Below are 27,990 nucleotides of genomic sequence, written 5' to 3'. Positions count from 1 at the left end.
AACTGTGTTACCCAGGTCTTTTTAGTGGATCTGTTTGTCGCTTTGGAGATGTCCTTCCTCACGGTGATGTCCTACGACCGCTACGCGGCCATCTGCCTCCCCCTGCGCTACAGCCTCATCATGGACCGAGGGGCCTGTGGGAAGATGGTGGCCGCCTCCTGGCTCAGCGGGGGGCTCTTTGGGACGATGTACTCGGCCGGGACGTTCACCTTAAGCTTCTGCGAGTCCAGCGTGTTCCAGCAGTTCTTCTGCGATGCGCCCTCCTTACTGAAGATCTCCTGTACGGAAACGCACGTTGTCGTTGACGTCACCGTGGTCACGGATATCGGCTTTGGTTTCGTCTCCTTCGTCTCCATCGTCGTCTCCTACGTGCACATCTTCTCGGCCATGCTGAAGTTCCCGTCCACCGAGAGTCGGGCCAAAGCCTTCTCCACCTGCTTGCCCCACCTCGCCGTCGTCACCCTTTTTCTCTCGACCGGAATTTTCGCCCACGTCAAGTCCGTGTCAGACTCCCCCCAGGCCCTGGACCTGCTGGTGTCCGTGTTTTACACCGTGGGCACCCCCCGCTCTGAACGCCTCTCATCTACAGCCTAAGGAGCGGGACATAAAGGCCGCCTTGAGGAAAATCTGTGGCTGAAACCCATCTCTCTCGTCCGGTCTCCCCTCTGCGTCTACTCTGAAATTGGCTGTGTACCCCTTAAGCAGTCCGTTACTCCCCCAGCCCTACGATAGTCGTAGAAATAGTCTTGTGAACTGCTATTTCCCCTCACCCTGATTGACTTTAATGTACGTCTCCCCCTGTAGACAGTAAGCTTCTTGAGGGCGGGTATCATGTCTACCAACTCCTTTGCGTTATACCCTCTCAAGTGCTTAGTACAGTGCTCTGCAAACGGTAAGTGTTCAATAAAAGCCCATCGACTGATCGATTGATTGATTGCCGTCCCAATCCCCAACAATGCACGGGGACCGGAAGCTACGGGCCTCAGAGGGGACGACGGGAGAGACAGAGAAGATGGAGGAGGGCGATGGGCAGATCCCGGAGACCAAGGGTGGAGTGGTCAGAGGATGGTGAGAGGCGGCTGTGGGGCTAGTGGTGGTCCCACAAAGACAGGGCAGCCAGGGGGAAGGGGTCTAGAGGAGGAATATTACCCAGAAATCATTGCTACAGGAAGTGGGCCACAATCAGAGGCCATTAGAGCACCAGAGAGAACAGCTTTGGGTCACAATTGCCCAGGGAGAAAGCAGGAACTAGAGGGAAAGACTATAACCTCAATTTTTTTAATGCTACCAAAGTGCTTACTAGGTTTCAAGTACAGTACAAAGTGATGGGAAAAGAGAGGAAGCACGGCCTAGTGGGTAGAGCCCGGGTCTGGGCATCGAAAGGAGCTGATCTGCCACTTTTCCGCTGTGCGATCTTGGGCAAGTCGCTTCTCCTCTCTGTGCCTCGGTTGCCTCGTCTGTAAAATCAATCAATCATATTTATTGAGCGCTTACTGTGTGCAGAGCACTGTACTAAGCACTTGATGGGGATTAAGACTGGGAGCCCCGTAGGGGAAAGGAACTGTGTCTCCTGATTAACTTGTCCCTAACTCAGAGTTTAATACAGTGCCTGGCACATAGTAAATGTTAAACAGACACCATTAAAAAGATAATTAATGATAGATTTCGAGTCACTGAACAGAGAGGTGGTGGAGCTGGGATTAATAATAATAATGATATTCATTCATTCTTTGATTCAGTCGTATTCATTGAGCACTTACTGTGTGCAGAGCACTGTACTAAGCACTTGGAAAGTACAAATCAGCACTAAAGAGAGACAATCCCTGCCCACACTGGGCTTACAGTCTAGAAGTTATGTTGCTAACTTGTACTTCCCAAGCGCTTAGTACAGTGCTCTGCACACAGTAAGCGCTCAATAAATACGATTGAATGAATGAGTGAATGAATAGAAGGGGGAGACAGACATCAAAACAAGTAAACAGGCACTAGACTGTGAGCCCACTTCTAGACTGTGAGACCACTGTTGTGTAGGGACCGTCTCTGTAGGTTGCCAACTTGTACTTCCCAAACGCTTAGTACAGTGCTCTGCACACAGTAAGCGCTCAATAAATACGATTGATTGATTGATTAATATAAATACATAGAATTGGAGATATGTACATATACACACAAATGGTGTTGGGCTGGGAGGGGATAGGGGAAAGGGAGTGAGTTGGGGTGACGGGGAGTGCGGGGGAGCTGAGGAAAAGGGGAGCTTAGTTTGGGATGATAAATATAATAATTGTATTTGTTATTTGCTGCTTCCGAGAAGCAGCGGGCTCAGCGAAAATAGCCCGGGCTTTGGAGTCGGAGGTCATTCATTCATTCATTCAATCGTATTTATTGAGCACTTACTGTGTGCAGAGCACTGGACAAAGCGCTTGGGGAGTACAACTTGGGAACATATAGAGACGGGCCCGCTCACGAGTTCAAATCCCGGCTCTGCCAATTGTCAGCTGTGTGACTTTGGGCAAGTCATTCACTTCTCTGGGCCTCAGTGACCTCATCTGTCAAATGGGGATGAAGACCGTGAGCCCGACGTGGGACAACCTGATCACCTAGTAACCTCCCCAGTGCTTTGCACTTAGTAAGCGCTTAATAAATGCCATCATTATTATTATTATTAAGCGCTTACTATGTGCCAGGCACTTTACTAAGTGCTAGGGTGGTTACAAGCAAATCCTTTCTAAATCACCTTGCCTGTTTTCCTATTAAAACATTGCCAACGCGCTCTGCTCCTCTAATGCCCGATTACTCACTGGACCTCGACCTCTCCACGTCCCCTCGCCCAGGTCCTGCCTCCGGCCTGGAATTCCATCCCTCTTCGTGTCCGACAATGATCCTCCCCACCTTCCAAGCCATTCCGAAGACACCTCCCCTCCAAGAAGCCTTCGCTGATTAAACCTTCTTCTCCCACTCACTTCTGCATCATCCTTGCAGTTGGATTTCCAGCCTTCATTCATTCCACCCTCTCTTCCACATCACTTATTCCCATAGCTGTCATTCATTTATTGGTACAGTGCTCTGCACCCAGTAAGTGCTCAATAAATACGATTGAATGAATGAATGAATGAATGAATGATGGCATTTATTAGGCGCTTACTATGTTCAAAGCGCTGTTCTAAGCTCTGGGGGGATACAAGGTGATCAGGTTGTACCATGTGGGGCTCAAAATTTTAATCTCCATTTTACAGATAAGGGAACTGAGGCACAGAGAAGTCAAGTGACTTGACCAAAGTCACACAGTTGAAAATTGGCAGAGTCGGGATTTGAACCCATCACCTCTGATTCCAAAGCCCGGCCTCTTTCCACTGAGCCACGCTGCTTCTCAGTCTTATTCACTCATTCATTCAGTCATATTTACTGAGCGCTTACTGTGTGCAAAGCACTGTACTAAGCGCTTGGGAAGTACAAGTAGGCAACTTATGCCCCACGAGTGACCCAGGAAGTAACATCTGAAATCGGAACAGTTTGAGCGGGGATCGATTATGCCTCAGGAACAATTCTATCAATGATATTCAAATCCCGGCTCTGCCACTTGTCAGCTGTGTGACTTTGGGCAAGTCACTCAACTTCTCTGAGCCTCGGTTCCCTCATCTGGAAAATGGGGATTAAGTCTGTGAGCCCCACGTGGGACAACTTGATTACCTTGTATCTACCCCAGCGCTTAGAACAGTGCTTTGCACATAGTAAGCGCTTACTAAATGCCATTATTATTATCATTATTATTATATTTTCACCCACATTACCCAGGATTGTGTATTCAGTCAATTATCAGTCAATCAATCAATCAATGGAATATAGTGAGGACTTACTGTGTGCAGAGCGCTGTACTAATCGCTTGGGAGAGTCCAATACAACAGAGTAAGTAGACTCGTTTCCTGCCCACAATGAGCTTATAGTTTAGAGGGTGCTTAGTACAGTGCTCTGCACACAGTAAGCGCTCAATAAATACTATTGAATGAATGAATTGAATGAATAGAGGGGAGAATGACATTTATGTAAATATAAATATAAATCAATCAAAGGTTTTTATTGAGCACTTACTGTGTGCAGAACACTGCATTTCCCACCGTCTAGACTGTAAACCTGTTACGGGCAATCAATCAATCAATAGTATTTATCGAGCGCTTACTAAGAATAATAATAATAATAGTGGTATTTGTTAAGCGCTTACTATGTCCTAAGCACTGTTCTAAGCGCTGGGGAGGTTACAAGGTGATCAGGTTGTCCCACGGGGGGCTCCCGGTTTTAATACCCGTTTTCCAGATGAGGTAACTGAGGCACGCAGAAGTGAAGTGAACTGACTCCCAAGCCCCGGTTCTTTCCACTAAGCCATACTGTTATAAGTGCTTACTATAATAACGGCTTACTATGTGTCAGACACTGTACTAAGGGCTTGGGAGAGTACAATACAACATAATTAGTGGATATGCTCCCTGCCCTTCCTCCCTAAATTGCAATCTCATTTTGGGTAGCGAACATTTGTGCTTATTGTCTTGTTTTGTGCTCTCCCGAGTGCTTAGGACAGTGCTCTGCACATAATAATAATGATGACGGCATTTATTAAGCGCTTACTATGTGTGAAGTGTTGTCCACCCTAGCCACGCGTACTCCAGCAGAAGTGGCATTGACTATATTTTCCCTAAAGGCTTGGCATAACCGACTCCATTATATGCAGGGTTTAACAACAGGCTATGTGAGGAATAGGCCGAAGATCCTGTAAATCGAGGAGGGCTGACACTGATTCATTCAATTGTATTTATTGAGCGCTTACTGTGTTCAGAGCACTGTACTAAGCGCTTGGGAAGTCCAAGTTGGCAACATCTAGATACGGTCCCTACCCAACAGCGGGTTCACAGTCTAGAAGGGGGTGAAAGGCAACAAAACAAAGCATATTAACCAAATAAAATCGGCTAGGCCCTGTCTGAGATGACCCCATCCTGGGTGGGCCGTGTCTCCTGCTAACATCTCCTCACAACAGGTTGCCAAATTTTCCCGGCGCGTGGGAATCCTTTGTGTAGCTCGGATGGGGAACCAAAGGAAAGGGAAGAATTGGCTGGAATCGGGGCTGTTCATCCCTCGTACCTCTCGTGAGGTGAGCGGGTGGGCGAGCAGTCAACTTTCCCACCTCTACTGCTCTTTCTGAACTCAGGTCTCTGAATCATTTTTCCTATCTGCGTCAACTTGTACTTCCCAAGCACTAAGTATAGTGCTCTGCACACAGTAAGCGCTCAATAAATACGATTGAATGAATGAATGAATGAATTTACACCGGTTAACTTATTTTACCCCCTACAAAGCACTTATCGCCACTTATCAGCTGTGTGACTTTGGGCAAGTCACCTTACTTCTCTGAGCCTCGGTTACCTCATCTGGAAAATGGGGATGGACTGTGAGCCCCACGTGGGACAACGTGATCATCTTGTATCCCCCCCCAGTGCTTAGAACAGTGCTTTGCACATAGTAAGCGCTTAACAAATGGCATTATTATTATTATTATTATTATTATTATTATTATTATTATCATTATCATTATCATTATCATTATTATTATTATTCTCTGGGCATCAGTTCCCTCATCTGGAAAATGGGAATTAAGACTGTGAGCCCCACGTGGGACAACCTGATTACCCTGTATCTACCCCAGTGCTTAGAACAGTGCTCAGCACATAGTGAGCGCTTAACAAATACCATCATTATTATTATTCTTATTATTATCATCAAACACCTTTGATTGACAGAGAACAAACAGAGAAGCAGCATGGCTCAGTGGAAAAGAGCCCAGGCTTTGGAGTCAGAGGTCATGGATTCAAGTCCCGGCTCCTCCAATTGTCAGCTGTGTGACTTTGGGCAAGTCACTTAACTTCTCTGGGCCTCAGTTCCCTCAGCTGTATAATGGGGATGAAGGCTGTGAGCCCCCGTGGGACAACCTGATCACCTTGTAACCTCCCCAGCACTTAGAACAGTGCTTTTCACATAGTAAGCGCTTAACAAATACCTTTATTATTATTATTGATTGCACATAGTAAGTGCTTAATAAATGCCATCATTATTATTATTATTATTGACCTGTCATTTTTCTCCTGTGACCCCACGTAGGGAGGTAGCCAATCAATTTTATCAATCACTGGCATTTAACCCTGGCCCTTCCCATCAATCAATCAATCAATCAATCAATCGTATTTATGGAGGCTTACTGTGTGCAAAGCACTGAACTAAGCACTTCGGAAGTCCAAGTTGGCAACATATAGAGACGGTCCCTACCCAACAGTGGGCTCACAGTCTGGGGGGGGGCAGACAACAAAACAAACCTGTGAGCCCCCCGTGGGACAACCTGATCACCTTGTAACCTCCCCAGCGCTTAGAACAGTGCTTTGCACATAGTAAGCGCTTAACAAATACCTTTTTTATTATTATTATTTGCACATAGTAAGCGCTTAACAAATGCCATTATTATTATTATTATTATTGACCTGTCATTCTTCCCTTGTTACCCCACCTGGGGAGGTAGCCAATCAATTTATCAATCACTGGCATTTAACCCTGCTCCTTCCTATCAATCAATCAATCCATCAATCAATCATATTTATTGAGCACTTACTGAGTGCAGAGCACTGTACTAAGCGCTTGGGAAGTCCAGGTTGGCAACATATAGAGACGGTCCCTACCCAACAGTGGGCTCACAGTCCAGAAGGGGGAGACAGAGAACAAAACAAAACATATTAACAAGATAAAATAGAATAGATATGTACAAGTAAAATCAATAAATCTCTTCTGAACTTCCTCATCCTCTCAACTTCAAGTTTTCTCCCTCTCTAAACCCTCTCATCCCACTCTCTGGCTTTCAAAATTATTCCTTGTTTCCCTGCTTCCTTTCCCCTCCCATCCCTCAAGGACTACACCCCTCCAGGACCCCTGGGGCTAAATCAATCAATCAATCAATCAATCAATCAATCGTATTTATTGAGGGCTTACTGTGTGCAGAGCACTGTACTAAGCGCTTGGGAAGTACAAGTTGGCAACATATAGAGACGGTCCCTACCCAACAGTGGGCTCACAGTCTAGAAGACTAAATCCATAAAGCATCCTCTCATTGTAAAACTGAAACAGGGTGTAACTGTAGAAATACTCCTGGTCAGGGCTGTCCACAGGGGTGGGTCCAATCATCCACGTCGTTAATCGTATTTATTGAGTACTTATTGTGTGCAGAGGTTTGTGTTAAGTGCTTGGCAATCCCTATCCACTAAATCAATCAATCGCTGGTATTCACTGAGCACTTACTGTATTTAGCAAGGTGCTTGGCACCTAATAAGCACTTAACAAATGCCATTATTATTATGCAGAACGCCTTAGTAAGCAGAGCACAGTAGAGCTGGTGTTCATTCGATCATATTTGTTGAGCGCTTACTGCGTGCAGAGCAATGTACTAAGCGCTTGGAAAGTACAATTCAGCAACAGATAGAGACAATCTCTGCTCACAGCGGGCTCACAGTCTAGAAGGGGGGAGACAGACTTCAAAACAAGTAAACAGGCATCAATAGAAATAAATAGAATTAGTGATGATAATAATAATAATAATAATAGCGTTTATCAGTAGCTGCTTCTATTGATTAAATAAATAGAATTATAAATGAGTACATAGATAATAATAATGATGATGGCATTTATTAAGCACTTACTATGTGCAAGACACTGTTCTAAGCGCCAGGGAGTTACAAGGTGATCAGGTTGTCCCACGTGGGGCTCATAGTCTTCATCACCATTTTACAGATGAGGGAACTGAGGCCCAGAGAAATGAAGTGACTTGCCCAAAGTCACCCAGTTAACAATTGGCAGAGCCAGGATTTGAACCCATCATCTCTGACTCCAAAGCCCGGGCTCTTTCCACTGAGCCACGCTGCTTCTATTGATAGAAATAAATAGAATTATAAATGTGTACATAGATAATAATAAAAATAATGGGATTTATTAAGTGCTTACTATGTGCAAAGCATTGTTTTAAGCGCCTGGGAGGTTCCATGGTGATCAGGTTGTCCCACGAGGGGCTCATAGTCGTCATCCCCATTTTCCAGATGAGGGACCTGAGGCTCAGAGAGGTGAAGTGACTTACCCAAAGTCACCCAGCTGACAATTGGCGGAGCCGGGATTTGAACCCATGATCTCTGACTCCAGAGCCCGGACTACTGACACTGAGCCACGCTACTTCTATTGATATAAATAAATAGAATTATAAATGTGTACATAAATAATAATAGTAATGATGATGGCATTTATTAAGCGCTTACTCTGTGCAAAGCACTGTTCTAAGCGCTGGGGAGGTTACAAGGTGATCAGGTTGTCCCACGGTGGGCTCACAGTCTTAATCCCCATTTTACATATGAGGGAACTGAGGCCCAGAGAAGTTTAGTGACTTGCCCAAAGTCACACAGCTGACAATGGGCGGAGCCAGGATTTGAACCCATGACCTCTGACTCCAAAGCCTGGGCTCTTTCCACTGAGCCACACTGCTTCTCAGCGCATACTATGTGCAAAACAGTGTACTAAGCCCTTGGGAGAAGCAGCGTGGCTCAGTGGAAAGAGCCCGGGCTTTGGAGTCAGAGGTCATGGGTTCAAATCCCCACTCTGCCAACTGTCAGTTGTGTGACTTGGGGCAAGTCACTTCACTTCTCTGTGCCTTAGTTTCCCCATCTGTAAAGTAGACTGTGAGCCCGTTGTTGGGTAGGGACCATCTCTATATGTTGCCAACTTGTACTTCCCAAGTGCTTAGTACAGTGCTCTGCACGCAGTAATCGCTCAATAAATACGACTGAATGAATGAATAAAATAGGGATTAAAATTGTGTGAGTCCCCCGTGGGACAACCTGATCACCTTTTAACCTCCCCAGCGCTTAGAACAGTGCTGGGCACATAGTAAGTGCTTAACAAATACTAACGGTATTATTATTATTACCGTATAACAATATAACAGACACATTCCCTGCCCACACAAGCTTCTGGTCTACAAGCAGAGAAGCAGCGTGGCTGAGTGGAAAGAGCCCAGGCTTGGGAGTCGGAGTTCGTGGGTTCTAATCCCGGCTCCGCCGCTTATCAGCTGTGTGACTTTGGGCAAGTTACTTCACTTCTCTGGACCTCAGTGACCTCATCGGTAAAATGGGGAGTAAGACTGTAAGCCCAACGGGGGACAACCTGATCACCTTGTATCTACACCAGCTCTCAGAACAGTGCTTGGAGCATAGTAAGCACTTAATAAATGCCATTATTATGGAGAAGCAGCGTGGCTCAGTGGAAAAAGCCTGGGCTTTGGAGTCCGAGGTCATGGGTTCAAATCCTGGCTCTGCCAATTGTCAGCTGGGTGACTTTGGGCAAGTCACTTCACTTCTCTGGGCCTCATTCATTCATTCAATCGTATTTATTGAGCGCTTACTGTGTGCAGAGCACTGGACTAAGCGCTTGGGAAGTACAAAATGGCAACATATAGAGACGGTCCCTACCCGACAGCGGGCTCACAGTCTAGAAGGGGGAGACAGACAACGAAACAAAACATATTAACAAAATAAAATAAATAGAATAAATATGTACATGCAAAATAAATAAATAGTGTAATAACTTTCTACAAACATATATACATATATACAGGAAAATGGGGATTAAGGCGGTGAGCTCTTGTGGGTCACGGACTGTGTCTGACCTGATTAGCTCGTATCTTCCCTAGAATTTAGAAAAGCGCCTGGCACCTAGTATCTTAACTTCTCTGCACCTCAGTTACCTCATCTGTAAACTGGGGAAAATACTAATAACAATAATGGCACTTATTAAGCGCTCACTATGTGCAAAGCACTTGTCTAAGCCCCCCGTGGGAAAACCTGATCAACTTGTAACCTCCTCAGCGCTTAGAACAGTGCTCGGCACGTTGTAAGCGCTTAACAGATGCCATTATTATCATTGGTAGTGGTTAGTAAGTGCTTAACAATACCATAAAAAAAGTAAAGAATGGCCACTGTGGTCAGGGAAGGGTGAGGAAGCTGGGAAGTTGGTGAAGGGTGAGGAGGGAGAGAAGAGATGCGGGGGAGATCAGCACAGGGGGAGGGGGCTAGGAAACGTCTCAGGGGGCCGCTGGCAGGGCAGATGGAGGGGGGCTTTATTCTGGAGAAATGGACATCCCACGAAAACCCTCCCCAGGGCGGCCATCACGTCCCTGTTCCTCAGGCTGTAGATGAGAGGGTTTAGAAGGGAGGGAACCACGGTGTAGGACATGGACACCAGCAGGTCCAGGGCCAAGGGGGAGTCAGACACGGGCTTGAGGTAGGTGAAGGTTCCGTTGGCTACGAATAAAATCACGATGACGAGATGGGGCAAGCAGGTGGAGAAGGCTTTGGCCCGGCCCTCGGCGGCCGGCATCCTCAGCACGGCCCGGAAGATCCGTGTGTACGAGACCGCGATGGAGATAAAAGAGCTGTAAGAAAAGATGCCGCCAAAGGCGACACTGGTATCGATGACGACGGGCGACCCAGAACAAGAGATCTTCTGGAGGGAGTGGACATCTCAGTAGAACTGCTGGAACTCTAGGAGTCCGTAGAAGCCCAAAGAGTACGTCCCTGCTGTGTATATCGCCCCGAAGAGCCCCGCGACGAGCCAGGAGGCGGCCGCCATCATCCCACAGGCCCCTCGGTCCATGATGAGCTCGTAGCGCAGGGGGAGGCAGATGGCCGCATAGCGGTCGTAGGACATCGCCGTTAGGAGTAACAGCTCGGACCCAGAAAACAGGACCACCAAAAAGACTTGAGCCACACAGCCCCAATAATAGATGGACTGTTGGTCCGTCATGGAGTTGTGGATGGATTTGGGGACGGTGACAGAGATGAGACCGATGTCGAGGACGGACAGGTTCCCGAGGAAGAAGTACATGGGGGTGTGGAGGCGCCGGTCGAGGACGGTGACGGCGACGATGAGGAGATTCCCCATCAGGGCCGTCAGGTAGACCAGGAGGAACAACGCGGCCTGGACCAGCTGCAGCTCCCGGACCTCCGAGAATCCCAGGAGCAGGAATTCCCTCAGCGCCGTACGATTGTCCTGGAAGGAAAACGGGACGGATCGGCACCGTTAAACGGTCTCGTCAGCGGCTTGCAAAATACATACGCGATCGCAGCCAAATCAGTTGATTAGTGGCTCAAACAATCAACGTATTTACGAAGCGCTTACTACGTGCAGAGCCCTGTACTAAACGCTTGTGAGAGTACACTGTAACAATAAAATAGGCACATTCCCTGCCTACGGTGAGCTTGCAGTCTAGTATCGTCTAGTCATTTCCAGAGGGAGTATCAGACTCGGATGATTTGTGTATCTTAACAAGATCAAGGCTGTACAAATCCATTTTTTCCTCTACTGGGACATGGTTTTCCCCAAACTGTGACCAGAGTCTTCCTTGAGTGACTGTGGAAAAAGCCAGAGACGCAGGTCAGTCAATCAATAATATTTGAGCATGAAACAGTCAGTGGAAGGAGTTAGAGGTACTGGATGCTAGTCCTGCTCTGCCACCTGTCTTCTGGGTGACCATGGGCAAGTCACTTCACTTCCTTTATGCCTCAGTTGCCTCATCTGTAATAATAATAATAATGATGGTTTGTATTAAGCGCTTACTATGTGCCGAGCTCTGTTCTAAGCGCCAGGATAGATACAAGTTAATCAGGGTGTCTCACTTGGGGCTCACAGACTTCATCCCCATTTTCCAGAAGAGGTAACTGAGGCCCAGAGAAGCGAAATGACTTGCCCAAAGTCGCACGGTTGATAAGAGGCGGAGCAGGGATGAGAACCAAAGACCTCATGTTCCCGAGCCCGGGCTCTTTCCGCTAAACCATGCTGCTTCCTAGACTTTTCTAGATTTTAATCTGTAAAATGGGGATTAAGACTGTGAGCCCCCATGAGGGTCAGGGATTGGGTCTAACCTGATTAACTTGTATCTACCCCAGCGTTTAAAACTGTTCTTGACTCATAGTAAGCGCTTAACAAATACAATAATAATAACAATTAGCAATAATAATAATAATAATAATAATAATAATGGCATTTGTTAAGCACTTACCATGTGCCAAGCACTGTTCTAAGCGCTGGGGTAATGTCCAATGAGACTTGGACAAATTGTTGCTGGGTTTCCCAAGAGGAAATGGGTTATGAAGCAACGTGGCTCAGTGGAAAGAGCACAGGCTTTGGAGTCAGAGGTCATGGGTTCAAATCCCCGGTCTGCCAATCGTCAGCTGTGTGATTTTAGGCAAGTCACTTCACTTCTCTGGGTCTCAGTTACCTCATCTTTAAAATGAGGATTAAGACTGTGAGCCCCGCGCGGGACAACCTGATCACCTTGTAACCTCCCCAGTGCTTAGAACAGTGCTTTGCGCATAGTAAGTGCTTAATAAATGCCATTATTATTATTACTACCATTTCCTCTACTACTATTAATACTACTACTAGTAATACTCCCACAGCATTCATGTACATATCTGTAATTTATTTATTTGTATTTATTTATACGAATGTCTGCCTCTCCCACTACACTGTAAACTCGTTTGGGCAGGGAATATGTCTGTTTATTGTTGTATTGTACTCTCCCAATCACTTAGTACAGAAGCAGCGTGGCTCAGTGGGAAGAGCCCGGGCTTGGGAGCCAGAGGTCATGGGTTCTAATCCCGGCTCCACCACATGTCTGCTGTGTGATCTTGGGCATGCCACTTAATTTCTCTGAGCCTCAGTTCCCTCATCTGCAAAATGGGGATGAAGACTGTGAGCCCCACGTGGGACAACCTGTTCACCTTGTATCCCCCCAGCACTTAGAACAGTGCTTTGCAATCAATCAATCAATCAATCGTATTTATTGAGCGCTTACTGTGTGCAGAACACTGTACTAAGCGCTTGGGAAGTACAAGTTGGCAACATATAGAGACAGTCCCTACCCAACAGTGGGCTCACATTCTAAAAGGAGGAGACAGAGAACAAAACCAAACATACTAACAAAATAAAATAAATAGAATAGATATGTACAGGTAAAATAAATAAATAAATAAATAGGTACAAACATATATACATATATACAGGTGCTGTGGGGAAGAGAAGGAGGTAAGATGGGGGGACGGAGAGGGGGACGAGGGGGAGAGGCAGGAAGGGGCTCAGTCTGGGAAGGCCTCCTGGAGGAGGTGAGCTCTCAGTAGGGCCTTGAAGGGAGGAAGAAAGTTAGCTTGGCGGATGGGCAGAGGGAGGGCATTCCAGGCCCGGGAGATGACATGGGCCGGGGGTCGATGGCGGGACAGGCGAGAACGAGGTACGGTGAGGAGATTAGCGGCAGAGGAGCGGAGGGTGCGGAGTGGGCTGTAGAAGGAGAGAAGGGAGGTGAGGTAGGAGGGGGCGAGGTGACGGAGAGCCTTGAAGCCCAGGGTGAGGAGTTTCTGCCTGATGCGCAGATTGATTGGTAGCCACTGGAGATTTTTGAGGAGGGGAGTAACATGCCCAGAGCGTTTCTGGACAAAGACAATCCGGGCAGCGGCATGAAGTATGGATTGAAGTGCACATAGTAAGCGCTTAATAAATGCCATTATTATTATTATTCCGCACATAGTAAGCACTTAAATATTATTATTATTGTTATTATTATTATTATTATTATTATTATTAGGTATTTTTCACAACCAGAGGAATCTGGCAGCAACAGAAGTGACTCCTATCCTTGAGAGTTCGTAAAACAGTCAATGAGACAGACAGAATCTGAATTTGCACATAAGGAATAGGAATCAACGCATACATAAAACTCATCTAAAAATTAGTAATGAATAGTAATAATAATGATGGTATTTGTTAAGCGCTTACTATGTGCAAAGCACTGTTCTAAGCACTGGGGAGGTTAAAAGGCAATCAAGTTGTCCCACGGGGGGATTACAGTTTTAATCCCCATTTTACAGATGAGGTAACTGAACCCAGAGAAGTTAAGTGTCTTGCCCAAAGTCACACAGCTGACAGTTGGCGGTGCCAGGATTTGAACCCATGACCTCTGACTCCCAAGCCCGGGCTCTTTCCACTGAGCAACGCTGCTTCTCGTGAAGAAGAAATGCACTATAAACTAGTGCCAAGTGACACCTGTCTACTTGTTTTGTTTTGTTGTCTGTCTCCCCCTTTTAGACTGTGAGCCCGTTGTTGGATAGGGACCGTCTCTCTATGTTGCCGACTTGTACTTCCCAAGCGCTTAGTACAGTGCTGTGCACACAGTAAGCGCTCAATAAATTCCCCTCCCCACACCACCTGTATATATGTATATATGTTTGTACGTATTTATTACTTTATTTATTTATTTATTTCATTTGTACATATTTATTCTATTTATTTTATTTTGTTAATATGTTTTGTTTTGTTGTCTGTCTCCCCCTTCTACACTGTGAGCCCGCTGTTGGGTAGGGACCATCTCTATACGTTGCCAACTTGTACTTCCCAAGCGCTTAGTACAGTGCTCTGCACACAGTAAGCGCTCAATAAATACGATTGAATGAATGAATGAATAAATACGATTGAAGGAATAAATGAACGATGGGATGATAGAGGCATGGATGAATTATTCTTTGTTGCCAACTTGTACTTCCCAAACGCTTAGTACAGTGCTCTGTGCACAGTAAGCTCTCCATAAATATGATTGATTGATTGATTGATTGATTGAGATCTCCGTCTGGTCTATCTCGTCTCTGTCCTCTCGCCCACTTCCTGCCGCTGGCGTGGAACACCCTCCTTCTTCAAGTCTGACAGGCGACCACCCTCCCCACCTTCAAAGCCTTATTGAAGGATTATTCCCCGACTAGTCCCTCCTTTCCTCTTTTCCCTCCCTCTCGACGTCACCTCTGAACTTCTAGACTGTGAGCCCACTGTTGGGTAGGGACCGTCTCTATATGTTGCCAACTTGGACTTCCCAAGCGCTTAGTACAGTGCTCTGAACACAGTAAGCGCTCAATAAATAAGATTGAATGAATGAACTTGGATTTGCGTCGTTTATTCACCCCTCTCTCAACCCCATGACCCTTTTGTCCATATCTGTAATTCATTTACTCATAACAATGTCCATCTCCCCCTCTAGACTGTAAGCTCATGTGGGCAGGGAATGCGTCTACCTCCTCTGCTCTACTGTACTCTCCCAAGCTCATAGCACAGTGCTCCGCCTGCAATAAGCGTTCAATATATTCATTCATTCATTCATTCAATCGTATTTATTGAGCGCTTACTGTGTGCAGAGCACTGGACTAAGCGCTTGGGAAGTCCAAGTTGGCAACATATAGAGAAGGTCCCTACCCAACGGCGGGCTCACAGTCTAGAAAGGGGAGACAGAGAACAAAACAAAACATATTAACAAAATAAAATAAATAGAATAAATATGTACAAATAAAATAGAGTAATAAATACGTACAAATATATATACATATATTAATAAATAACAACATTATTATCTTCTACACTGTGAGCCCATTGTTGGGTAGGGACCATCTCTGTTGCCAATTTGTACTTCCCAAGCGCTTAGTACAGTGCTCTGCACACAGCAAGTGCTCAGTAAATACGATTGAATGAATGAATGTATACATATACAGATGCTGTGGGGAGGGGAAGGAGGTAAATCAATCAATAAATACCATTGACTGAATGATTCATTGAGATGGGGGGCAAGAAATGTATTATCACCCTCTAGATTGTAAGCTCATTGTGGGCAGGAAATGTGTCTGCTTATTGTTATATTGTACTCTCCCCAGCGCTTAGTACAGTGCTTTGCTCGCGGTATGTCCCCAATAAATACGATTCAATGAATAAATGAATATGCTCCCTCTAAGTAGACTGTTGCCATTGTCAGAGAAAAAGTAGCAACAAGGACAGGTGGTGGACGGGATTGGATCACGGTACGTTTTCTAGTGCGACGTCCGTTTAATCCTTCATCTTTGGACCGAAAGGCTCTCGCTGGCAGCTCAGGACGAGCGGGCAGAAAGGGTCTTTTTGCCTCCTCACTCGAGGCCCAAGAAGAAGAGCAGAACAGAAAGAACTTACCTCACGGCACGGCTCACGAGGAAGCACGGGAGAATCGTCAAACCGGCTTTCCTGAATGCTCCCCTTATTCCCCCGTGACCTCAGTGGGCACCGGGATCCGTAATTCACAACAGATCTCTTCCTCTCCCGTTGGCTCAGCGACCTTATCTGTAGAAATGGGGATCGGGGATATGGAAACTGAAAGAGATTCAGTTGAGGGGGAATGGAAATCCACGGGAATGAAGACCGACTTCCTTCCAGTCTCCCGCGATGTTGGAACAGGTGGCAGAGCTGTGAGATCGGCTTGGATCGGAGTTGAGAGACTGGGAGATGGGGATGATAGGTAACAAGTGTGAAGATTCTGTCGAGGGGATGAGAAGCGGGTCCTTTGCTTTTCTAGAGTTCAGGGCTCTGGGAAACCTGGGACGAGAGGACGTCCCGAGGGATGGGATGGGGAAATCAGACTTTAATTAGTCCCACTGTACAAAACAATGGAATCGGTCCGTCTGTGGGCCAGATTCGAGGAGGATGGAGATGCGGGTTTGGGGCTGTCGATCTGAGCTTGGTGCCCAGAAGCCCAGAGGTTCAATTAAAGAGCAGACCAAGGAACAACCTGATTACCTTGTGTCTACACCAGCACTTAGAACAATGCTCGGCACATAGTAAGCGCTTAACAAATCCCGTAATTATTATTATTTATCTATTCTGGTGCTATTGATGCCTGTCTACTTGTTTTGTTGTCTGTCTCCCCCTTCTAGACTGTGAGCCCGCTGCTGGGTAGGGATTGTCTCGATCTGTGGCCGAATTGTACTTTCCAAGTGTGTAATCCAGTGCTCTGCACACAGTAAGAGCTCAATCAATACGATTGATTGAAAGATGATGATGATGGCATTTATTAAGCACTTACTATGTGGAAAGCACTGTTCTAAGCGCTGGGGAGGTTACAAGGTTATCAGGTTGTCCCACGGGGGGCTCCCAGTCTTCATCCCCATTTTACAGGTGAGGGAACCGAGGACCAGGGAAGTGACTAGCCCAAAGTCACACAGCTGATGGTAATAATAATAATAATGGTGGTACTAAGTTAAGCGCTTACTATGTGTGAAGCACTGTTCTAAGCGCTGGGGGGATACAAGGTGATCAGGTTGTCCCATTGGCGGTGGTGGGATTAGAACCCATGACCTTCTGATTCCCAAGGCCGGCCTCTTTCTACTGGGCAACGCTGCTTCTCGAATGAATGAATGAAGGAACGAATGAATGAATGAACGAATGAATGAAGGAAGGAATGAATGCATGAAAGAATGAACGAACGAATGAATCCATCAATCAATCGTATTTATTGAGCGCTTACTGTGTGCAGAGCACTGTACTAAGCGCTTGGGAAGTACAAGTTGGCAACATATAGAGACAGTCCCTACCCAACAGTGGGCTAACAGTCTAGAAGGGGGAGAAAGATAACAAAACCAAACATATTAACAAAATAAAATAAACAGAATAGATATGTACAAGTAAAATAAATAAATAAATAAATAGAGAAGGAAGGAATGGATACATGAACGAATGAACGAACGAATGAAGGAATGAATGAATGAACGAACGAATGAATGAATGAATGCATGAACAAATGAAGGAATGAATGCATGAACAAATAAATGAACGAACGAATGAATGAAGGAATGAATGAACGAACGAACGAATGAATGAATGAATGCACGAACGAATGAATGAATTAATGTATGAATGAACGAACGAATGAATGAACGAATGAACGAATGAACAAACAAATGAATGAATGAATGCCTGAACGAATGAACGAATGAATGCATGCATTTGCGAATGAATGAATGAATGCATGAACGAATGAATGAATGAATGCATGAACGAATGAACTAACGAATGAATGAGCGAATGAATGAATGCATAAACAAACGAACGAATGAATGAATGCATGCATGCTTGCATTTACGAGTGAATGAATGAATGAATGCACGAATGATTGAATGAATGCTTGAACGAATGAATGAATTAACGAACGAACGAATGAATGAATGAATGAACGAGCGAACGAATGAATGCATGCCTGCAGGCATTTACGAGCGAATGAATTAAGGAATGCATGCACGAACGAACGAACGAACGACGAATGAATGGATGCATGCATGCATTTACGAGTGAATGAATGAATGAACGAATGAACGAATGAATGAACGAACGAATGAATGAATGCATGAACGAACGAACGAACGAGAAAATGAATGCATGAACGAACGAACGAGCAAATGAATGCATGAACGAATGAATGAATGAATGGTGAAAAGGGGCTGGGCAAAGAGAGGGGCGGGGCCGGAGGGCGGCCCGACCACCGAGACGACTCAGCCTCCGGCGTCTTAGAGAGGCACCGGAAGTGCTTCTCGGGGCGGTGTTGGTGGGCGTTTCCGGTGTCTGAGTTGGGGGAGCAGGGCGAGGCCCGGAGCCCGGAACCCGGAGCCGGAGCCGGAGCCCCAAACCCGGAGCCCAAAACCCGGAGCGCGGAGCGAGGAGCGGAACGGAGCGCGTAGCCTGTCCTTCAGCAGGCCCTTCGCTTGGACGCCCCCAACTGCTCAGTACACAGTGCCCTGCCCACGGTAAGCGCTCAATACACACCGCCAGCGAACGCGGCCTGCTCCTTCGGCGCTTACTATGTGCCCAGCACTGTACTGAGCGCCGGGGGAGATCTGCTGTCTTCCATGGGGTTCACAGCCTAATAACTGTAATGATAAGAATAATTATTATTACCTTATTGGTTAAGCGTTTACTACGTGCCAAGCACTGTACTAAGCGCCGGAGGGGATGGCAGGTCATGAGTTCTCACATGGAGCTCACAGTCTAATAACAATAATTATTATCATTATTATGTTATTGGTTAAGTGTTTACTACGTGCCAAGCACTGTACTAAGCGCCGGAGGGGAATGGCAGGTCATGAGTTCTCACATGGATCTTATCAATCAATCAATCAATCAATCGTATTTATTGAGCGCTTACTGTGTGCAGAGCACTGTACTAAGCGCTTGGGAAGTACACGTTGACAATTTATAATCTAATAACAATAATAATGATTATTATTATGTTATTGGTTAAGCGTTTACTACGTGCCAAGCACTGTACTAAGCGCTGGAGGGGATGGCAGGTCATGAGTTCTCACATGGAGCTCACAGTCTAATAACAATAATAATAATTATTATTATGTTATTGGTTAAGCGTTTACTACGTCAAGCACTGTACTAAGCGCTGGAGGGGATGGAAGGTCATGAGTTCTCACATGTCTAATAATAATAATAAGAAGAATTATTACCTTATTTGTTAAGCGTTTACTATGTGCCAAGCACTGTACTAAGCGCTGGAGGGGATGGCAGGTCATGAGTTCTCACATGGAGATTGCAGTCTAATAACATTAATAATAATAATTATTATGATATTGGTTAAGAATTTACTACGTGCCAAGCACTCTACTAAGTACTGGAGGGGATGGAAGGTCATGAGTTCTAACATGGAATTCACAGTCCAATAATAATAATGATAAGAATAATCATTACCTTATTTGTTAAGCGTTTACTACGTGCCAAGCACTGTACTAAGCGCTGGAGGGGATGGCAGGTCGTGAGTTCTCTCATGGAATTCACAGTCCAATAATAATAATGATAAGAATAATTATTAACTTATTTGTTAAGCGTTTACTATATTCCAAGCACTGTACTAAGCGCTGGAGGGGATGGAAGGTCATAAGTTCTCGCATGTCTAATAATAAGAAGAAGAAAAAGAAGAATTATTACCTTATTTGTTAAGCGTTTACTATGTGCCAAGCACTGTACTAAGCGCTGGAGGGGAGGGAAGGTCATGAGTTCTCACATGGAATTCACAGTCCAATAATAATAATTATAAGAATAATTATTACCTTATTTGTTAAGCATTTACTATGTGCCAAGCACTGTACTAAGCACTGGAGGGGATGGCAGGTCATGAGTTCTCACATGGAGATCGCAGTCTAATAATAACAATAATTATTATTATTATTATGTTATTGGTTAAGAGTTTGCTACATGCCAAGCACTGTACTAAACGCCGGAGGGGATGGCAGGTCATGAGTTTTCACATGGAGATCACAGTCTAATAATAACAATTATTATTATTATCATTATTATTATATTGGTTAAGAGTTTACTACGTGCTAAGTACTGTACTAAGCGCTGGAGGGGATGGCAGGTCATGTGTTTTCACATGGAATTCACAGTCTAATAATAATAATGATAAGAAGAATTATTACCTTATTTGTTAAGCGTTTACTATGTGCCAAGCACTGTACTAAGCGCTGGAGGTGATGGCAGGTCATGAGTTCTCACACGGAGATCACAGTCTAATAATAACAATGATAATTATTCTTATTATCACAGTCTAACAATAACAATTATTATTATTATGTTATTGGTTCAGCATTTACTATGTGCCAAGCACTGTACTAAGCGCTGGAGGGGATGGAAGGTCATGAGTTCTCACATTGAATTCACAGTCTAATAATAATAATGATAAGAATAATTATTACATTATTTGTTAAGCTTAACAATGCATGAATGACTATTCTGTTGTTCTATTGTCCTCTCCTAAGCGCTTAATACAGTGCTCAACACCCAGTAAGTGCTCAGCACCCAGTAAGCGCTCACTATGTACAAAGCACAGTTCTAAGCGCTGGGGAGGAGACAAGATGATCAGGTTGTCCCACGTGGGGTTCACAGTCTTCATCCCCATTTGACAGATGAGGGAACTGAGGCCCAGAGAATAATAATAATAATGATGGTATTTGTTAAGCGCTTACTATGTGCAAAGCACTGTTCTAAGCACTGGGGGATACAGGTTGTCCCACGTGGGGCTCAGTCTTAATCCCCCTTTGACAGATGAGGGAACTGAGGCCCAGAGAAGTCAAGTGACTTGCCCAAGTCACACAGCTGACAGCGTGGCTCAGTGGAAAGAGCCCGGGCTTCGGAGTCAGCGGTCTTGGGTTCAAATCCTGGCTCCGCCAATTGTCAGCTGTGTATCCTTGGGCAAGTCACTTAACTTCTCTGGGCCTCAGTTCCCTCATCTGTAAAATGGGGGTTGACTGTGAGCCCCCAGTGGGACAACCTGGTCACCTTGTATCCCCCCAGCGCTTAGAACAGTGCTTTGCACATAGTAAGCGCTTAATAAATGCCATTATTATTATTATTATTAATTGGCAAAGCCGGGATTAAAACCTATGACCTAATAATAATAATAAGGAAGGCATTTGTTAAGCGCTTACTATGTGCAAAGCACTGTTCTAAGCGCTGGGGGGATACAGCGTGATCAGGTTGTCCCACGTGGGGCTCACAGTCAATCCCCATTTTACAGATGAGGTAACTGAGGCACAGAGAAGTGAAGTGACTTGCACAAGGTCACACAGCAGACATACGGTGGAGCCGGGATTCGAACCCATGACCTCCGACTCCGAAGCCCGGGCTCTGTCCACTGAGCCACGCCGCTTCTCCATTCAGTCGTATTTATTGAGTGCTTGCTATGTGCAGAGCACTGTACTAAGCGCTCGGGAGAAGACAGTGGGACAATAAGCAGATGCCCTCCTTGCCCACAGCGAGCTCCCCCTCGCAGCTTCCCAAGGGTGGCCTGAGTTCCGGACCCGGGCCCAGACTGGACTGGACGTACGCTCCCGGCTGGATACCCCCCCCATCTCCGTGCGGGGTAGACACTGTACTAAACGCTGGGGTAGACGCAAAACAATCAGGGTGGCAGTCTCAACTTCTCGTCCTCTAGACCGTGAGCTTGTTGTGTGCAGGGAACGTGTCTACAACTCTGTTGTACTGTGCTCTCCTAAGAGCTTAGTACAGTGCTCTACATTCATTCATTCATTCCGACGTATTTATTGAGCGTATACTGTGTGCAGAGCACCGGGCTAAACGCTTGGGAGGGGACAATACAACAATACAAAGCTACATTTACTACAAGAAGCGCTCAATAAATACCACCGATAGCTTGATTAATGTCTGCCTGCCTCTCCCCACAGCACTTGTATATATGTTTGTACATATTTGTTACTCTATTTATGTATTTATTTTATTTCTACATATTTATTCTATTTATTTTATATTGTTAATATGTTTTGTTTTGTTGTCTGTCTCCCCCTTCTAAACTGTGAGCCCACTGTTGGGTAGGGACCGTCTCTATGTGTTGCCGACTTGTACTTCCCAAGCGCTCAGTACAGTGCTCTGCACACAGTAAGCGCTCAATAAATACGATTGAATGACTGAATGAATGAATGAATGTGCCCACCATCTCTGTTGCGCTGTATTCTCCCAAACCCTTAGTCCAGTGCTCTGCGCAAAGTAAGCGCTCAATAAATACCATTCATCCATTGACAGATGCCTGTCTCCCCCTCTAATATCACTTCTCAGCTGGGTGACTTTGGGCAAGTCGCTTCACTTCCCTGTGCCTCAGTTCCCTCCTCTGTCAAATGGGGATGAAGACTGGGAGCCCCCCGGGGGACAACCTGATGACCTAGTATCTCCCCTAGCGCTTAGAACAGTGCTTGGCACATAGTAAGCGCTTAACAAATACCATTCCTATTATTATTATCATCATCATTACTATTATTAAGAATAGTAATAGTAGTATTTGTTAAGCGCTCACTATGTGCCAGGCCTCTAGATTGTAAGCTGGTTGTGGGCAGGGAGCGTGTCAACCAACTATTGCATCGTGCTCTCCCAAGTACCCAGGACAGTGCTCCGCACATAAGAATAATAATAATAATAATGATGGCACTTATTAAGCTCTTACTATGTGCAAAGCACTGTTCTAAGCGCTGGGGAGGTTACAGGGTGATCAGGTCCCACATGGGGCTCAGTCTTCATCCCCATTTGACAGATGAGGGAACTGAGGCCCAGAGAATAATAATGATAATGATGGCATTTATTAAGCACTGGGGAGGTTACAAGGTGATCAGGTTGTCCCACTGGGGGCTCACAGTCTTAATCCCCATTTTACAGATGAGGCCCAGAGAATAATAATAATAATGGTGGCGTTTATTAAGCACTTACTATGTGCAAAGCACTGTTCTAAGCGCTGGGGAGGTTACCAGGTGATCAGGTTGTCCCACATGGGGCTCACAGTCTTCATCCCCATTTGACAGATGAGGGAACGGAGGCCCAGAGAATAATAATAATAATAATAATAATAATAATGACATTTATTAAGTGCTTACTATGTGCAAAGCACTGTTCTAAGCACTGAGAAGTGAAGTGACTTGCCCAAAGACACCCAGCTGACAATTGGCGGAGCCGGGATTTGAACCCATGACCTCTGCCTCCAAAGCCACTGTGCCACGCTGCTTCTCATAGTGAGTGCTCGATAAATGCAAGTGCTTAGTACAGTGTGCCGCACACAGTAAGCGCTCAATAAATACGATTGAATGAATGAATGATAAATACCAATGATGACGGGCTCCTTTGTTTTATTTATTTTATTTATTACTCTATTTATTTCTTTTATTTGTACATATTTATTCTATTTATTTTATTTTGTTAATATGTTTTGTTTAGTTCTCTGTCTTCCCCTTCTAGACTGTGAGCCCGCTGTTGGGTAGGGTCCGTCTCTAGATGTTGCCAACTTAGACTTCCCAAGTGCTTAGTACAGTGCTCCGCACACAGTAAGCGCTCAATAAATACGATTGAATGAATGAATGAATGTTTTTCTCCTTTCATTCATTCATTCAATCATATTTATGAATGTTTTTCTCCTTTCATTTATTCATCCATTCAATCGTATTTATTGAGCGCTTACTGTGTGCAGAGCACTGTACTAAGCGCTTGCGCAGTCCAAGTTGGCAACATATAGAGGCGGTCCCTGCCCAACAGTGGGCTCCTCCAACCCTGCTGATAATAATAATACTTGTGATATTGTTAAGCGCTTAACTCTGTGCCAGGCGCTGTGCTAAGTGCTGGTTGCAGCCCCCCATCTCCCCAACTCCCCGAGGGGGGCGAGGGGGAACGGGGCAGGAACCGAGCGAGGAGATGCTGTGACCTTTCAGGGGTCGCTGAAGTTCGAGGACGTGGCCATGACCTTCAGCCCCGAGGAGTGGACGAAACTGGGGCCCGCCGAGCGCCACCTCTACTGGGACGTGACTCTGGAGAACTACCAGAACCTCCTCTCCCTCGGTGAGCACTTTGCCCTCGGCTGGCAAGCAGCCGGGGGGTTTTCTTTCGATGGATAACAGTAATAATAATAATAATAATAATGGCATTTATGAAGCGCTTCCTATGTGCAAAGCACTGTTCTAAGCACTGGGGAGGTTACAAGGTGATCAGGTTGTCCCACGGGGGGCTCACAGTCTTCATCCCGATTTGACAGATGAGGGAACTGAGGCTCAGAGAAGTGAAGTGACTTGCCCAAAGTCACCCAGCTGACAAGTGGCGGAGCCGGGTTCGAACCAATGACCTCTGACTCCAAAGCCCGGGCTTTTCCCACTGAGCCACGCTGGAGAAGCAGCCTGGACTCTCATGCATAATAATAATAATAATAATAATGGCATTTATTAAGTGCTTCCTATGTGCAAAGCACTGTTCTAAGCGCTGGGGAGGTTACAAGGTGATCAGGTTGTCCCACGGAGGGCTCAGAGTCTTCATCCCCATTTGACAGATGAGGGAACTGAGGCCCAGAGAAGTGAAGTGACTTGCCCACAGTCACCCAGCTGACAAGTGGCGGATCCGGGTTCAAACCCATGACCTCTGACTCCAAAGCCCAGGCTCTTCCCACTGAGCCACACTGGAGAAGCAGCCTGGCCTCTCATGCATCCCTTCGGGAGTCCTGTGCTCTGCACACAGTAAGCGCTCAATAAATACGATTGAATGAATGAATGAATTGGGTGCTTACTATTGGCAGAGCACTGTACTGAGCGCTTGGGAGCTCACCTCCTCCAAGATGCCTTCCCAGACTAAACCACCTTTCTCCTCTCCACCCTCCATGCCCCCCGCCCTACCTCCTTCCCCTTGCCACAGCACCTGTATAGATGTTTGTACAGATTTATCACTCTACTTTACTTGTACATATTCTATTTATTTGGTTAATGATGTGCATCCGCTTTAATTCTGTTTGCTCTGACGACTTGACACCTGTCCATGTGTTTGGTTTTGTTGTCTGTCTCCCCCTTCTAGACTGGGAGCCCGTTGTGGGGTAGATTTTGCCGACTTGTACTTCCCAAGCGCTTAGTATTTATTGAGCGCTTACTGTGTGCAGAGCACTGGACTAAGCTCAATAAATACGACTGAAGGAATATCATGCGTTCAATCGCTCAATTCATTCATTCAATCGTATTTATTGAGTGCTTACTGTGTGCAGAGCACTGGACTAAGGTCAATAAATATGACTGAAGGAATATCAAGCGCTCAATCGCACAATTCGTTCATTCAATCATATTTTTTGAGCGCTTACTGTGTGCAGAGCACTGGACTAAGCTCAATAAATATGACTGAAGGAATATCAAGCGCTCAATCGCTCAATTCGTCCATTCAGTCGTGTTTGTTGAGTGCTTACTGTGTGCAAAGCACTGGTCTAAGCTCAATAAATATGACTGAAGGAATATCAAGCGCTCAATCACTCAATTTGTTCATTCAGTCGTATTTATTGAGCGCTTACGGTGTGCAGAGCACTGGACTAAGCTCAATAAATACGACTGAAGGAATATCAAGCACTCAATCGCTCAATTCATTCATTCAGTCATATATTTTGAGGGCTTACTGTGTGCAGAGCACTGGACTAACCTCAATAAATACGACTGAAGAAATATCAAGCGCTCAATCGATCGATCGACTGGTCGACACTGCCCCCACCCCGCCGCAAATCTATCCGTTGGTAGACAAGTTACCACGTTCACTCCCGTAACCCGAATAAGCAACCCGAGAGATGGCTGACTTTTCCATTTCTGTCCATTCCAAATTGTAAAACCCCAACTGAAACCAGCGAGCCCATTGCCCGGAAGCCGGAGGGGGACAGGGAAGCCATTTCCCAGAAGCCGGAGGGGAACAGGGAAGCCGTTTCCCACGGGGCGGTCTCCGGGAAGTTCTCCCAGACCACCCCCGGGCCTTCCATGGAGGGACAGAGCCGGGAAGATGGGAGACGGAGAAAAGTTCCCGGGCGGGATGCCGGTTTGGGGGTCCCCGGAGAGCCCCATAAGAAGTCCTCCCTGGGGTCTCACAGCTGTAAGGAATACGGAAAAGCGTTCAGTCGACACTCCACCCTTGTTACGCACCAGAGAATCCACACCAGAGAGAAACCCTACAGGTGTCACCAGTGCGAGAAGGCCTTCAGCGACCACTCGGTGCTCATGACCCACTGGCGGATTCACACCGGGGAGAAACCCTACCGATGCAGCGAGTGCGGGAAGGTCTTCAGCGAGCACTCAGCCCTGACAAAACACCGGAGGATCCACACCCGCGAGAAGCCCTACCTCTGTGGCCACTGCAGCAAGGCCTTCCGGGATTCCTCGACCCTCATCAAGCACCAGCGGATCCACACGGGAGAGAAGCAGTATGGGTGCAGCGAGTGCGGGAAGACCTTCAGGCAACGCTCCATCCTCATCAACCACCAGAGGATTCACACCGGGGCCAGGCCCTACGGGTGTGACCAGTGTGGGAAGGCCTTCGGCGATCGCTCGATGCTCATCAACCATCAGAGGATTCACACCGGAGAGAAGCCCCACGGATGTAACGAGTGCAGAAAGGTCTTCAGTCAGAACTCGGCCCGGACGAGGCACCAGAGGATCCACGTGGGAGAGAGACCCTATCGCTGCGGCCGATGTGGGAAGGCCTTCAGTGACCACACCGTCCTGGCGACGCATCAGAAGAGTCACACCGGGGAGAGGCCTTACAGGTGCGGCGGCTGCGGGAAGGCTTTCGGGGACTCTTCGACCCTCATTAAACACCAGAGAATCGACACTGGGGAGAAGCCCTACAGATGTGACGACTGCGGAAAAGGCTTCAGTCAGGGCTCAGACCTGGTGAACCACTGGAGAATTCATACCGGAGAGAAACCATACATATGTGCCGAGTGCGGGAAGGCTTTTGGTCAAGGGTCAACCCTCATTAACCACCAGAAGGTTCACAACGGAGCGAAAGTCCATAGACGGAACGGGCGTCAAAAGGCTTTCGGCCAAACCTCGGCCGTGGTCGGTCCCCGGAGAACTCACACGGAAGAAAAATCCCCCGTGTAGTAGTTCTCAGTCCTTAAGGAAGGCGATGTTCTTGGGGAAATTTACCTGCGTGCAGGTCACTTCGCTTCTCCGTGCCTCAGTTCCCTCATCTGTGTAATTTATGTTAATGTCTGCTCATTGCGGGAAGGGAGTATGTCCATTTATTGTTGTGTGGTACTTTATACGGCACACTGCACGCAGTAAGTGCTCAATAAATGCGACTGACTGACTGAGTAAAATGCAAATTCAATACTTGGGCTCCCTCCTAGCTAGACTGTGAGCCCCATGTAGGACCCAATTATCTTGTAACTAGCCCAGCAGTTAGTAAGGTCTTTGGCACATAGAAAGCACTAAAAAGTATCATTAAAAAAAGTCACAGCTGATGCAGTCCCTGAAGCACCCAAGATGCCCAGTTAAGAAAGGGGGAGAACGGATGTCGTAGCTCCGTTTTGAGGTGAGGAAACGTGATGGAGCGAGGATCAGTGACTTACCCAAGGTCCCCCGGCAGGCCAGTGGCCACTATCTCCTCAAAGCGGTCTCTGTCTCCTCCGAGTGGTCTCCGTCTCCTCTGATCAGCCTCCATATCCTCAGAGTGGCCTCCATCTCTTCAGAGCAGTCTCTGTCTCCTCTGAGCCGTCTCTGTCTACTCAGAGCTGTCTCTCCACTGAGCGACCTGCGT

General features: G+C 46.3%; 1 protein-coding gene across 1 annotated transcript; it reads left to right on the top strand.

Annotated features, from left to right (window-relative positions):
• Positions 1-955: 955 nt before the first annotated feature.
• LOC119922650 (zinc finger protein 154-like) lies at positions 956-27,450 on the top strand. The gene is made up of 4 exons (XM_038742357.1): positions 956-1,057; positions 10,447-10,587; positions 24,156-24,304; positions 26,084-27,450. Exons 1-4 carry the CDS (start codon positions 956-958, stop codon positions 27,330-27,332), a joined length of 1,641 nt encoding a protein of 546 aa, XP_038598285.1. The 3' UTR covers positions 27,333-27,450.
• Positions 27,451-27,990: the final 540 nt, after the last annotated feature.

The sequence above is a fragment of the Tachyglossus aculeatus genome, unplaced genomic scaffold (assembly GCF_015852505.1).
Source record: "Tachyglossus aculeatus isolate mTacAcu1 unplaced genomic scaffold, mTacAcu1.pri scaffold_116_arrow_ctg1, whole genome shotgun sequence".
NCBI classification, from domain to species: Eukaryota; Metazoa; Chordata; class Mammalia; order Monotremata; family Tachyglossidae; genus Tachyglossus; species Tachyglossus aculeatus.
The sequence above is the reverse complement of the archived record's forward strand: the minus strand, read 5'-3'. Positions and strand labels throughout refer to the sequence as shown.

Bases quoted from the DNA above. Each gene is read 5' to 3' on its own strand.
- LOC119922650 (XM_038742357.1), top strand. From the start codon at position 956: ATGCACGGGGACCGGAAGCTACGGGCCTCAGAGGGGACGACGGGAGAG. The intron at 1,058-10,446 runs GTCAGAGGATGG...CGGCATCCTCAG, and splicing joins CGGAGACCAAGGGTGGAGTG to CACGGCCCGGAAGATCCGTG. The intron at 10,588-24,155 runs GTAGAACTGCTG...GTGACCTTTCAG, and splicing joins TGGAGGGAGTGGACATCTCA to GGGTCGCTGAAGTTCGAGGA.